Source organism: Centropristis striata, chromosome 10 (assembly GCF_030273125.1).
Source record: "Centropristis striata isolate RG_2023a ecotype Rhode Island chromosome 10, C.striata_1.0, whole genome shotgun sequence".
Lineage (NCBI taxonomy): Eukaryota > Metazoa > Chordata > Actinopteri > Perciformes > Serranidae > Centropristis > Centropristis striata.
This window is the reverse complement of record NC_081526.1, coordinates 11,010,453-11,025,091: the sequence shown is the minus strand read 5'-3', so window position 1 is coordinate 11,025,091 and position 14,639 is coordinate 11,010,453. Positions and strand designations below refer to the sequence as shown.

The 14,639-nt window shown below is 45.5% G+C and overlaps 3 protein-coding genes across 3 annotated transcripts; 2 read left to right on the top strand and 1 right to left on the bottom strand.

The window, feature by feature from the left end:
- Nucleotides 1–1,450: 1,450 nt before the first annotated feature.
- Nucleotides 1,451–3,332, top strand: LOC131979092 (claudin-10-like). Its single transcript, XM_059342999.1, has 5 exons — nucleotides 1,451–1,664; nucleotides 2,309–2,470; nucleotides 2,554–2,635; nucleotides 2,724–2,828; nucleotides 2,973–3,332. The coding sequence occupies exons 1-5, from the start codon at nucleotides 1,454–1,456 to the stop codon at nucleotides 3,112–3,114; spliced, it is 702 nt and encodes a 233-aa protein (XP_059198982.1). The 5' UTR covers nucleotides 1,451–1,453; the 3' UTR covers nucleotides 3,115–3,332.
- A 759-nt stretch (nucleotides 3,333–4,091) lies between these two features.
- On the bottom strand, nucleotides 4,092–7,420 carry LOC131979287 (uncharacterized). The gene is made up of 3 exons (XM_059343233.1): nucleotides 7,279–7,420; nucleotides 5,078–7,185; nucleotides 4,092–4,919 (listed from the first exon to the last, which is right to left on the bottom strand). The coding sequence occupies exons 1-3, from the start codon at nucleotides 7,418–7,420 to the stop codon at nucleotides 4,092–4,094; spliced, it is 3,078 nt and encodes a 1,025-aa protein (XP_059199216.1).
- Nucleotides 7,421–11,410: 3,990 nt separating this feature from the next.
- On the top strand, nucleotides 11,411–13,183 carry LOC131979090 (claudin-10-like). The gene is made up of 5 exons (XM_059342997.1): nucleotides 11,411–11,642; nucleotides 12,103–12,264; nucleotides 12,355–12,436; nucleotides 12,571–12,678; nucleotides 12,772–13,183. The coding sequence occupies exons 1-5, from the start codon at nucleotides 11,411–11,413 to the stop codon at nucleotides 12,962–12,964; spliced, it is 777 nt and encodes a 258-aa protein (XP_059198980.1). The 3' UTR covers nucleotides 12,965–13,183.
- Nucleotides 13,184–14,639: the final 1,456 nt, after the last annotated feature.

The following is a 14,639-nucleotide window of genomic DNA, read 5'->3' as shown; positions in this document are numbered from 1 at the left end:
CGTTAGTTTTCGTTAACTATAATAACCTTGTTGCTGCCACACTCCTCACCGAAAAAGGACTTAGCTTCTGTACCGGTGCTAGACCTAATGTAGTGGGACTGTGCTGACTGCTCTCTACCGCAAATAATACACTGATTACGTTTAAGTACCTCACATGACCCTTTACTTCAAAGAACAACATGAACTGCATTTGTATCTCCGTTACCAAACTGACCTTTACGCAACATATGAATCTCAGTTTCAAGACAAAACATGTTGACGTCCACACATTTCCAGTGTATGTGTGTGTGTGTGTGTGTGTGTGCGTGTGTGTGTGTGTGTGTGTGTGTGTGTGTGTGTGTGTGTGTGTTTGTGTGTGTGTGTGTGTTTAAGTGTGATGTCTGGCAACACAACTTATGTGATACATAACTACAATGGTGGGTATAAATAAATGGGTGTTTGTTGTGACTTTCTGAAAGGTGCTGGTTCACCTTTCTTAAGGACAATGTACAGTATATGCCTAAAATGATGTACAGTATATCTGAGAGAAAAGAAAAAGCTGTGCAGCTTTTAGAAGTGGTATTTTTGTTTATTTTTTTAATGTTTTTCTTTTGCATGCAAAATTGTAAGTAAGTAATGTGTGGGGGTTCACAGTATGAAGTCTTTTTTAAAGAATATGCAAAGTGTAGAGGTATCGAGACACAAAGATGTAATTCAATATAATGCATACAGACAGATGCATAATTTAATACTACATTTAGCATCGATGGGATTGGATTAAAGTTACATATGGACTTTATTACTGTGCAATATTTCTTCGGCAATGTGCAATAATTTGTGCAATAAATTGTCCTTCAATGTGCAATATATTTATGAACACTAAATAGCATCATGGCAAATTGAATTGAAGACTGTGCACCTTACCTCCCTTTCTTGCCTATGTTTTACATTACATCTTATATACTTTTTTTCTTTACATTTACTTGCCTATGTAGGTGTATGTTTATGTTTATATTGTATATCTTTTATGTATTTTATTTATTGTCGCACTGCTTTCTGGAGTCAGCTCTTAAATCTCATTGTACATGTGTATAGTGACAATAAAGGCATTCTATTCTATTCTATTCTATTCTATTCTACTCTAAAGTTCATTTCAATGGGTTTCCAATGCCTTTGTCAAAGAGGTTGGCTCAAGGTGGGAAGAATTGTTTTTGTGGTGTGAGATTTTGGTCCTGATGGATCACAGCCTCCGTCCTGAGGGGAGTGTTTCAAAGAGTTTGTGTTATGGGCCAAACTCCTCCTCCAGAATATAACAGTCCACATCACATTACCTATAAATTGCAGCCTATCCATTGAACTTGCGACTACAGAGCCTATCTACATTTTCAACAATCCCCACTAGTCAGCGAGGCATTAATCAAGTCCAGGTGTCTACAACTTAATGTCAATCATGTGCAGGAGTCCTCTCAGTAGGATGTATCCAGAGATCCTGGCATTCATTTTTACCACTTCAGGGTGGTTTTTGGTGTCTTCCACCTTGGTTACAGACTATTGGAAGTTATCTACACTTGATGGAACAGTTGTTGCCACAGTTGTGCACTATTCCAATCTGTGGAAGCTCTGTGTCACTGATTTTATTGGAGTCTCCGACTGCAAAGATTTTCCCTCGATGCTGGCACTGGATGGTCAGCTCTTTTCTCTCTTTCAGATGCTTGGTTTTTCTTTGCTGGTCAATTGGATTGGATTTTTTTCCTTTTAAGAAATGTATTTTCTGTTTGTTTTTTAGCTGAAGAGTATGTGTTAATGCCTAAAAAGGCCTGTTGTCATTTTTCTTTTTGCCTATCATGTATTGTCTATATTTATACTAGTGCTGTTCATTCTTATTTTCCAAGTGCATTGCACACTAATAACTTAACTTATAACTTTAACCTCAGTTCCTTATCTGTCTAAATGTTGCTTGGAAATTCAAGTTGAAGCTCATTGCTACTGAGCACTACAGGCATGTCAATGTTTAGCCTTTGTTCTTGGATAATGCAGGTTTTGAAGGTGGATTTATTGGGACCCTCGGGCAGTTCTCCCACAGCTGATAGTTTCAGGGGTTAACTTCCAAGGTGATATTTGTTTCAAAATAAAATCTGATTAAGATCTTCATACCAAGACAAACACTGCACAGCTACAAAGTGCTTGAAAACAATTTGGAATTGCCTGTGAAAAATGGTCACAAGGTCAATAACCCAATGACTTTGTGCAGATGTGAGAGTACAGGGAAATCATAATCACAAGTACACTTTTAATTGCATGTAAGTTGACCTCTATCTTATGTTTACAGGCCACATCCAAGCATGCAGGGGATTGATGATTGCAGCCGTCTGTCTTAGTTTTTTTGGATCTACGTTTGCCCTTGTTGGAATGAAATGTACTAAAATCGGAGGAACTGACAAAACCAAAGCCAGGATTGCCTGCTATGCTGGAGTAAATTTCACTCTTAGTGGTAAGTATAATTGGATATTGAATAATATCTGTAATTTTCTTACAATGTGCTCTTATTTTTATACATATTTTTGCTCTTCTCAGGTCTCTGCTCATTTGCATCGTGCTCCCTCTATGCACACAAGATAACAACTGAGTTTTTTGATCCAAATTTTGTGGAACTAAAGTAAGAACTGTCTGCCTGTGCAGCCAGAATGTTTTAATGTGGAATTTAATTAAGTTTGAGCTCATTAAGTATTGGTCTTTGTCTGTAGGTATGACTTTGGAGTTGCACTCTTTATCGGCTGGTCAGGTTCTTTCCTCAGTGTCCTCGGAGGCAGCATATTCTGCTTTTCCATCGCAGATTCTTTTACCAAAAGGTTTGTTTGTGTAACACATGTTACATTTTACCTCATACAGAAGACATATATGTTGTAAATAGGACAACATGCTTTGTGAATCAATTTTGTTGAGTCATAAAGGTGTTTTGATTTATGAAGATGAGTGTGTTCTGTCTCTTACAGCCAAAGTTCAGCAAAGTATATCTACAAAGGTGCTGCCTCACATTCTCATATGTCCTCCCACCTCGGAGGGCAGGCGATGTCTCTAAAACCAGAGTCTGTAAAATACAGAGAGTCCTCCAGGATACAGCACTTTGATACCTGAAACTTATCTTGAGGATTCTTTATTTTCAATTAAGTAGACAACTTTTGCTTTGTACATTTAATCTTAAGTATGCAATATTTTGTATATCTTTTCTTGATTGTGTTTTCTTTATCTGTAAGTAGCATATGTCTGTGACTGTATTGTTGTATTTAATTTATACCATTCTGTAAATATTTGTGTATACGTCTATATCCTATATGTGGCTGTTGCAAGACATGAAAATAAATATTAAATAACAAGTTTCTTTATTCTATTCTATTCTATTTCATGCATCATTCATGCACTAGTATGCTCTTTTAGGAACTTTCAAATAGACACAGTTTTTCTCACAGAATTAGATTATATTTGGGGTGGTAGTTCAAGGTTAGCCAGTTAGCTGTAACTTAGCCACGGTGTATGGGTCTGGTGTTAAGTGCTTCATAACATAAGTTGGTAAAGTAATTCACAAACAACAAGCTATCCAAACAACCAATCAGATCAGCCTCTGGATCTGTATTAACTAGCTGATATCATCATAGACTGTGTTACAGATAAGCTGCTCAAGACAATATTTTGATAGGAAACTTTAGGTTATTTACATAACCCCGGTTCTCTGAGTAATATGAGTGAGATGTCTCACTATGGGATGCACGCCCCCGCTGCAGACCTCAGAAGCATTAATCTCAATACGCCAATCCTGATTGGCTGGTAAACGTGTCCGTCCGTCCGCCGCGGTAGTCCCACCTCCTATAAGTACCGCCTGCGGACGGGAACACGTCATTCAAGATAAGCACCTCTTCTCACCCGCCCAAGCAAGAAGGGTTGTCTGGTGAGACATCTCACTCATATTACTCAGAGAACCGGGGTTATGTAAATAACCTAAAGTTCTCTTTCATAATATTTCGTTCGATGTCTCACTATGGGATATGGTTGCTCCCGTATTGCCAGACAAGCTTATCCAGCGTCCACCAACCCTCAGGGAAAACAATCTGTTCCAATCAGGACATCAACACCGCGCTTGCCACGCAAGGAGCGGAGACGTCCAACATATAAAAGCGGACAAAAGTGAGAGGCGAGGACCAACTCGCCGCCGCACAAATGTCCTGAACAGACACTCCCCTGAACAAGGCCCAGGATGTAGCCACGCCCCGAGTCGAGTGCGCTCGCAGACCCACAGGTGGCTGCAAACCCTGACCCGCATAGGCCAAAGCAATCGCCTCCACCACCCAGTGGGACAGGCGCTGCTTCGTAATAGGCTTCCCTCTATGAGGACTAGCCCAGGAGACGAACAGCTGATCGCTCCTCCTGAACCCCCCAGTCCTATCCACATAGGTGCGCACAGCACGGACTGGACATAACGCATGCGACCGCAGCTCACCAGATGAGGCAGCAAAGGCCACAAGGTCAATAGGAGAACATGAGCCCACCACCTTAGGCACAAAAACCGGGTTGGGCCTCAAGGTCATCCTCACATCCCCCGGGAAGAACTGAGTGCACGACGGGTGCACCGAGAGCGCATGAATGTCACTAACCCGCTTCGCCGAAGCCAGAGCCAGTAACAACACCGCCTTGAGAGACACGTGTTTCAAGTCGGCCCCCTCCAGTGGTTCAAACGGAGGGCCCCTGAGCCCCTCCAAAACCACAGCCAGGTCCCAAGGCGGCACCAGCGGCCTGGACACGGGGAGAAGCCTGCGCGCCCCCTTCATAAAACGGCAAACAAGCGGGTGCTGGCCCACCGTCAGCTTCCCAAACCCCACGTGGCACGCGGCAATAGCCGCCAAGTACACCTTAACCGTGGAGAAAGCCTTCCGATTGTCAATCAGGTCCTGCAAGAATGACAAAATCACCCCCACCGGACACTGAAGAGGAACGTGGCCGTTTCTGTGGCACCACTCCTCAAACACCCTCCACTTGCAGTCATACAGAGACCTAGTGGAGGCGGCTCGAGCACTCTGAATAGTGGAAATCACTCGCTGTGAGAGACCCCCAGCTGACAGATTAAACCACTCAGGGGCCAAGCCCAGAGCGCCAGGCGCTCCGGGTGCGGATGGAAGACCATCCCCCCCCCTTGCGACAGCAGGTCCCTGCGCAGCGGGAGCTGCCAGGGTTGGGTGCACAGCAACCGATATATCTCCGCCAGCCAATGCATCGCAGGCCAATGCGGAGCTACCAGAATCAGCGCGTGGCCGTGCTCCCTCACTCTGGACAGAGTGGGGGGTATCAAGGCCAGGGGAGGGAACGCATAAAGAAGCTCGCGCGGCCAGGCGTGCGCTAACGCGTCTATGCCGAGGGGAGCATCCACGCCGCGCAGAGAGTAAAACAGCGCGCACTGCGCGTTCTCTCGCGATGCGAACAGATCCACCGCGGCCCGACCGTAACGGGACCACAACTGCTCCACAACCTCCGGGTGCAGAGTCCATTCCCCGTACACTGGCGCGCCCCTGGACAACAGGTCCGCGCCCGTGTTCAGGACTCCCGGAACATGCGTCGCTCTCAGGGAGAGGAGACGACCGCAGCTCCACAGGATCAGTCTGCGTGCCAACATGTGCAGCTGACGGGAGCGTAAACCCCCCTGACGGTTGATATACGCCACCGTCGTCGTATTGTCCGTCCTCACCAGGACATGCTGACCCATGAGAGACGGAAGAAAATGTTTCAGGGAGAGGAACACCGCTGAAAGCTCCAGAAAATTTATGTGAGACCGCTGGAGGCCCACACTCCAGACGCCCCTCACAGACCGGCCCTCGTGAATCCCGCCCCATCCCGTCAGGCTGGCGTCCGTAGTGACCACCTTCCTGGACAGAACGGAGCCCATGGGTACCCCGCGGGTCAGAAAAGACGGGACTCGCCAGTGTCGCAGCGACCTGGCGCACCCCGGCGTGACCGGCACCATCCGTGCGCCATGACGCACGGGGTCCAGCCCACATGAGGCCACCCACAGCTGGAATTCCCTCATGTGGAGGCGACCGAGACGGACTACGAGAATGGCAGACGCCATCAACCCGAGTAACCGAAGACACAACCTGAATCGAACAGATTTCCTCGGACGAAAAAGCGCGAGACATGTCCTGAAGACCCTCACACGCTCCGCCGAGAGGCGCGCCGTGAAAGACACCGAGTCCAGGGATAATCCCAGAAAGATTATCTCCTGCGCCGGGGACAGCACGCTCTTTTCCGCGTTTATCACGAAACCCAGATCCACCAGGTGTTGCATGAGAATACGCGTGTGCGCTCTGGCCTCCTGCTCCGACTGTGCCAGCAGCAGCCAGTCGTCCAGATACGTGGCCAGGCGAATGCCCTGCCGTCTCAGCGGGGCTATCGCCGCTTCCGTGCACCGCACAAACACCCTCGGGCTTAAAGACAGGCCGAAGGGAAGTACGCGATACTCGTAGCAGATCCCCCGGAAAGCGAACCTCAGATACTTTCTGTGGGGAGGATAGATCGGGATGTGGAAATACGCGTCTTTCAGATCGACAGAAGTGAACCAATCGTTCTGCCGCACAAGGCGCAACAGGGATGCGTGTGTAAGCATCCTGAATTTGTATTTCCTGAGAAATTTGTTCAGAGCACGTAAATCCAGGATAGGGCGAATACCGGTCCCCCCCCGTTTGGGAACCAGAAAATACCTGGAGTAAAAACCGCTCTGACACTGTGCGGGGGGAACGACACAAATTGCTCTTTTGTTTTCCTCCTGCAAAACACGAGCTGACTCCCCCCGAGCCTGAGAGTGTATTATACCGGCGAAACGCGGAGGAACGGCGGCGAACTGCAGCCTGTAACCCCGCGAAATCGTCCTCAACACCCAGGGCGGAGCCGCGAGTGCGGCCCATCTCTCCCACCTGAGGGAGAGAGTGGTCCCGCACCGCAGCCCCTCCACCACGAGAGGCCCCAGCCGCGGTGCGGTGGCGGCCTCCCGTGGTGGAACAGTGGCACGGCACCCGGACGGCACAGTGGACGGCCGTCCGGGTGGGCAGCGCGGCGGCCCCGCCGTCCCCGCCTCGGCTTTTACCCGAGGGGGAACAGCGAGCGTTGCCACCGCGCTGCTCATTGTGATTCTTTTGGCTTTTATTAGCTGCGCCCTCGGCACTCGGCCTGGATGCGGCAGCGGGACACATTTTATTTTCATTGAGAAAATGTGTGTGTGTGTGCGTGCTTGTGGACGTAAGACAGGGGCAACCGCTGAACTCTCCGCCGTCAAACGTCCATCTCTCCCGGCTCGCTCTGGCGCAGGCCGTGGCGGCTGGGAGGCGGGGGCGTGGGGGGCCCCCGGGCACACGCTGAAAAGCCGAACAGGTGGGGCTGGAGAACGGGGAACGTCCAGCTGCATCACCGGTGGAGAGAGGGGCGGTCAGGCCGCTCTCTTCTTTTTCCTGGCCTGGCCGGTAGCTTGCGCGGGCGGGGCCGGCGGAGCCGCGGCCGGGACCGAGGGTTTTCTGGGCCAGCTGGGCCGACCTGGCTGGGAAGGCGGCGCAGGCTGGGGTCTTGGCTGCTTAGGCACTTTAAACCGTGAAACCTGGGAAGCAGCCTGTGTGAAGGTTTTACGCTGCGCAGGTGGAGAGGGCGCAGGGGGCTTACGGGGGAGGCAGAGCTGGAGAGCCTCATCCTCCTTCTTTTTGGCTTCACACCGCCGTTGCATTGAGGCCAACGCGGAGCCAAAAATCCCCTCCGGGACAATGGGCATGTCCAGGACGTCGTCCTTCTCCCTGTCCGACAGGTTGGCGAGGTTGAGCCACCGCGCCCGTTCCTGCAGGACCATGGTCCCCATCGCTTTCCCCGTGGCCTGGACCGCGCAGCGTTGGACACGGAGACACAGGTCGGTAATGACCGGGATCTCCTCCCACGCAGCCGGGTCCTGAGTTTGCACAAAATCCTCACACAACTCAGCCTGGTAGGCCGTGAGCAGGGAGAGGACATTGAGCGCTCTGGCCGAAAGCGCAGCTGCCTTGTAGGCCTTTTCAGTCAGGGCTGACTGAAAACGGTCCGACTTAGACGGCAGGCTGGGGCTCCGGGAGGACACCGCTGACAGCCGCGGGTGGAGGTGCGCCGCGACGAGGGGCTCCATCGGAGGCATACGGAGCAGGCCCAGGCTCTCCATCGCTTCACAGTCGAGGGACGAGGCACCGGGGACCGGGCTCCTGCTGCTGTAGGGGCGGTCTTTCCACGAACGCGCCACCTCATCCAGCAGTTCTGGGAAGACGGGGAGAAGTTGCCTTGTCGCGCTCCTGGCCAGGGGCAATTTCTTCCCCTCGTAGCGGGACCTGGTGGTCTCAGCTACGACAGCAGGCCAGGGGATAGCCAGCCGGGCTGCAGCGCGTTTGCACACGTCGAGCATGTCCGAGCTGGGGAGGGGAGAAGCTGGTAAGCTACTCTCATCTCCATCCCGAAAGGCAACGGAGACCGCGGGCTTTGCAGCCCCGGCCGGAGTGATGAAGACGTCGTCCTCTTCTTCATCCTCTGATATGAGGAGTTCAGAGGCGCAGTCATCATCGTCCCCATAGTCCAATTCCAGGACGTCTTCCTCCTGCGGGGAGACCGTGGCGAGGTCAGCCTGGGAGCCCCAGCTGGCACAAGCCTCCGGTACCGCCACCGCAGCGACCCCCGTCTCCTCTCCGTCTCCGGCGGCGCCGTCGGATGGGAGATAGGGGTCGAAACCAGACAAGCTAGCCTGGCGGGCTAGCCGTCGGCGGAGACTCTTGACCGTGAACACCGCGCAGTGTTGACACGAGCCGGGGACGTCGATAGCTAGCCGGGCGTGTTCCAGCCCTAGGCAGCCCGAGCAGACCTGGTGTGGATCCCTGCTCGCAATCTTGTTCCCACAGCGGCACGAGCGGGCCGCTGAGTCTCCGTGCCCTCTGGTGTGAGGGGTATTCACCTCCATTCCGTGCGAGCTGGTGTGCAGGCAGGGAGTCGAGGATGGTTAGCTGGTGTGCTAACGCTAATTGCACCGAGGGACCGGCTGGTGTGCCGACACTCGGTACTCGAGCTGCCTGGTGTGGCGCCGAGGACAGTGCTGACCAAACCGTGGTGGGGCTAGGAAGCACTGAAATCGATCTGGTATGATCGACGAAGCAAATGAAATGTCCAAAAAACTAGCTAGCGCCCGGCGACAGAAGCTAAATAAGATCCGTCTACAGACAGTTAAGCTAGCCAGCCTTGGACGCAAGATATGCTCCGGGTGAGAAGAGGTGTTTGAATGACGTGTTCCCGTCCGCAGGCGGTACTTATAGGAGGTGGGACTACCGCGGCGGACGGACGGACACGTTTACCAGCCAATCAGGATTGGCGTATTGAGATTAATGCTTCTGAGGTCTGCAGCGGGGGCGTGCATCCCATAGTGAGACATCGAACGAAATATTATGAAAGAGAACCACAGTATCACAATATATTTCACACCAGGGTTTACTCTAGTAGAGTAAGGAGGAGTAGGAGATATTTTTTAACAGTTGGGAAAGTGGTTTTGTTGTACTTTACCAGGAAGAGTCAAAGTTATTTGTGGTATGTATATATATATATATTTTTTTCATATTTGTTTTTTACTAAAAAATAACTTTATTAGTATGTTTAAAGTTGTTATAAACTTGTCAAAGTAGCCCACCATAGTAAACGCGATCAATATTGAAATATCACATCGAGAAATTGTGCTAATAATAATAATAATAATAATAATAATCATCATCAACAATAATATCATCATCATCTATTACTATCATGAAATAATTTAAGTATGCACACCCTAAAAATGTGAAAATAAAACATAGTTATTATTTATTTATATATTATTTATACACAGTTGCCCATGTAGTTGGAATAATTTTGTTTTCAGACACAATCCTCTGTTAATTGTGGTTTAATTTTTTTGTGATATGGTTGGAAGATATTGATTACAAAAGTTTTGAGAAGATAGACACTTTATCTGTCAAGAACAAATCACACTGTCACAATCATTTCATGGGAAAAGAGCATTAGAGACCTACGAGAGACTGCTCCTTGTCAAAACAGCTGTATTTTGCTGGCAGTGGGTCCAAAACCAAAACATTTATGATGGGAAATGACAAATGTTTTGCCCTCATTATATCTTGATGTCATCATAACCACAACCAAATTTGCCCTTCATTATAGTAGTTCCCATATTTAAAGGACCCCTGATTTGTTTTCATCTTTTGAATCGTCATCGTCATTTCACGCTGTTAAAGTCTGCTGAGTCAAATTCATCCATCATCACCCTTTTTCCATTGATTGCTGAGTTCATACCACAGTGTTTATTTTGGCTTTTGTTTTACAGCAATGTCATGTTTTGGGAGAAGGACCTACAAATCCTCAGAATCCTCAGTTGTATGCATTAAATTGTCATAAAAATGTGATATGATCTGTATCTAAGTCCCAAAAAAACAATGGGCCTCATTCACGAACCGTTCTTCAGAACAAATTTGTTCTTAAGTCCTACTTGCGACGATTTTACAAAGATTGCACATTTCAGTGCTGACATGTTGGCATGGTTGTGTTGTCTTCTTTTCTTAAGTTCAATAAAATACATCACAGTGAAATTTCCATCATATTTATGTATTTATTTATGAATTTCTTTTTTTTTTCATTTTTCATTTTAATTAAATTAAATGTGCCAACGCTTTAACATGAATCAATTAAATTGGAAATCATGCCGTCAATTAGTGATACCACACATTCAAGGACAGTTTGATTTCACAGAAGTGTGATTGACTTGGAGTTACTAGTATTTTGTCTGTTTTCCCTCACTCAGCATTCTGACTCCTGTGGAGTCATCTTGGCTGGGTGCCCACTTCTAGGGAGACCAGCCCCAGTACTTAATCGTCTCCATTTGCAGACAAATTGTAAAACTGTGGACTGGTGGATACCTAAAGTCTTTGATATGACTTCGTAACACCTTCCAGTCTGATGCAAATGATCAATTCTTTCATCATAATATATATGTAACATAAGAGTTTCATCATTTGTACATCTTTTTCCACTGAATTATGTGACCTTTACCCAGTTTCATGTGAGTGCCATTTCCCTGTTCACATTTTTAGCCTTGAGCTAACTGGTAGGTAACACTGAACCCATACTGGTAAGCCCATGTGTTTATACCAATAACAAACACATTGCCAAAATGACCGTCACAAAACAATGGAATCAAAAGCAAAACATGTGATGATGTACACAAACCATTTCCTCCGGGCTGAAGTGTGTGTTTTCCACAGCAGCAGACACACAGGTGCCCTGCAGTTTGTGCTAAGGAGCTGTTGGTGCCGTTGCTCGGCTTTGCTTTTCCTCTGTCTATAGTTTCTGCTTCAGGGCAAGCATGAGTTACAGGACCGTGGTGATGTACATGGAGATCGGCTGCTTTGTTGTCTGTGTTGCTGGATGGATCCTGGTGTGTTCCACCATGCCCACTGAGATCTGGACATGGTCTGAGGTGGGCAGCATAGTCTTGACAACTTCAAACTACTTCTCCAACCTGTGGAAGGATTGCATATCTGACTCAACTGGAGTATCTGATTGCAAGGGAATCCCATCAATGCTTGCACTGAACTGTAAGTATAATGTATTTCAGCAGAAGGCACAATGATAATAATACTCTGTAAAAAAAGATAAACAATAGCTACTCAATAAAATTGAGGCAACAGATTGCAGGCAATGTTTTTAATTAAATCTAACTACGTTACAAGTTGAGTTAATAACAACTCAACAGGAAGTGCCTGTCAATTAAAAACTGACTAATTTTATTATGTTGGATTAATTCAAAATTCTCTTGATTTAGAATTACATACACATAAAGAAGTAGATTTTATCTGAAACATTTTTATATTAAATGTACTTAAACAACTGTCTCAAAATCAAGGACGCATTTATATTTAATACATTTCATCAAATATATTAAGTAAAATTAAATGACTACAGAATAATTTATTACAGTGTAATAACAGTGTTTTTTTTTTTCTTTTACCACATCTTGTATTGTATGCACAACATTGTTTTGCTCTTCTTGGACAGGGGACATTCACATGTGCCGGGCTCTCATCATCATCTCTATCATCCTGTCTTTCTTTGGATCAATTCTGGTTTTAGTGGGAATGAAGTGTACTAAGCTTGGGGGGTCAGAGATTGCTAATGCAAGAGTAACCTTTGCTGGGGGGATGAACTACCTTATCGGAGGTAAGACATTACACAGATTTATTTGAAAGAAGTCACATTGCAATACACTATATGATAGATCTTAAAATGAATATGTGCCTTTTGTTTCAGGGATGTGTGCTATGGTTTCTTTCTCCTATTTTGGAAACAGAATTAGATCAGAATTTGACGACCCAAACTACAAAGAACAGAAGTATGTACAATTTTCAAATAACATGGTTAAAATATACTACAAAAACACACCATGTTTCATTGATCAGCATATGCCAGATTATTATATGAAAGAAGAATTGTACATCTGTATGTTATTCATGTATTTATTACCAGGTTTGAATTGGGTGTTGGCCTCTTTGTTGGCTGGGGAGGATCCACCTTGCTTGTTGTTGGAGGCCTTATTTTCAGTATCTTTGCAGGGAGGGAAGGGTGCCAGTCAAGGTAAAATGCTGCCATTGTATCACTATTCTTTTCAGCATTTCTATTATTTACAAGAAAGTAACCATCACTATTTCTTGAATCTGAACCTCACAGCTCAAAAAGATTTCCTGACTACCAGTACCCTGATGCCTACAAAGTTGTTCCGATACAAAAGAGCATTGTGTCTTCAGTTCGTACAGAGAGTACCGACAGCAGAAAATCAAGGACAACCAGTGGCAGCAGAGCCAGTAGCATCTCTGGGATCACCGCTACCACCAAGACCTCAGCTACAAATGCATATGTGTGACCTCTTTTCAAAGATGGAAAAAGTGTTTCTGTCCTTGGCTAATATTTTGTGATATATTCAATTGAAAACTGTATAAAGACTGATTATTGGGATGATAACGATACATTCTTGTTATTGTAAGCATACATACATTGAATTCTGAATTGAATGCATTCTGTTTTTATTTATGTTTTACACAGAGTCCCAATTTTTTTTAGAAATGCGATTGTAAAACCATTGCTAAGTACTTTATCTTTTAGAAAGGGACATTTTTCACACCAGACATTTTGAATGGCCATAAAAGGAAAAAACACTGGGTTTTATCAATAACATTAACAATGGCTCTGTGTCCCATAATATGTATATTAATTACTTAGTTACGTTTCCCTGTTGTTGTAGACATTCCTTTTAATAGAAATGTAGATATAACACTCTATAAATGGGACATTACCACAGAAGCAACTAATAACTTGATGTCATGTTGACTTAATGGTGCAATGTGTAAGATATGGCCAGAACTTAAAGTCATCAAAAAGTTAAGTCATCTTCATGTTGTTGTAGAGATAGCTACTGAAGTTAGCATGCTTCCCAGCTAGCCCCAGGCCTTCCTGTCTGTAATACCACCTGTGCCTCGAGAGGCAATAGGAAGTCACTCTTGTGTCCAGTCTGCCCTCAGAGAGAATGAAGAAGTAGATACAGCCCTGCATAAAACTTTTGTACACAGTGTTTCTCATCAATCCTGAAATTCTTTTGCATAGTGAAATGCTGCCCCCTGTTTTTTGTAGAATGTAGCCAGTAATTACACACTGCCCCTTTAACATGTAAACTATGCATCTCTAGTTCAATATGTTTGAAGCCTGTCTGATATTTTTGAAATTTGCAATAAAAAATGTTTTAATTAATATATGAATTCTTCCTAGTTACACATGGATGTCAGTAGTAGGTTATCTAATTAACTAAGGTACTTATTTGCTTATTTTACTTAATATCCATTATATATATGTGCATGGTTATAGATTAAACTATAGAAGTATAAAAAGCAGTTCAAATTAGCTCTACTTTGATAAACATTGACATTACAATACTGCTTAAATGATAATACATTAAGATATGATTCAGTATAGTAATCCTGACAGGGAGTACATACTTTACGTAAGTAAAATTTTAAGGATGCAGGACTACTTAAGTTAATCATCTGAATATTTTCATCAAAAGCAGCATTATTCAAAGTATACTATGTCATACTATATTCGACACTAGAATCATCTTTTATATTCATTTTTGGTAATTTTATACATGATGCACCAACACACATTCTCACTCACATACATACACACCTCATGTCCTTAGCCTAAGGGTTCACTTACTTTTCCACCAGCACTAAGAATGTTTCATGGATGTGTTCAAGAAAGTTTGAAAATGTTTGAGTGGTATGAAGTTCAGCACATTGTGTTTGTCTGTGCTTGGAACATAACACATTTTATGATAAATCAATGCAGCAAACTAGGAAATTTCAAAGGGGATTCGTTTGTCCCCACAACATTTTTGGGACCCCATAGTGTGAGTGAGACCCCAAATATATAGAGTGACAAAACTACACAGACACATGCATATGCTGACACGCGGTGATGACGAACTACAAAGAACAGAAGTATGTACAATTTTCATTGATCAACATATGCCAGATTATTATATG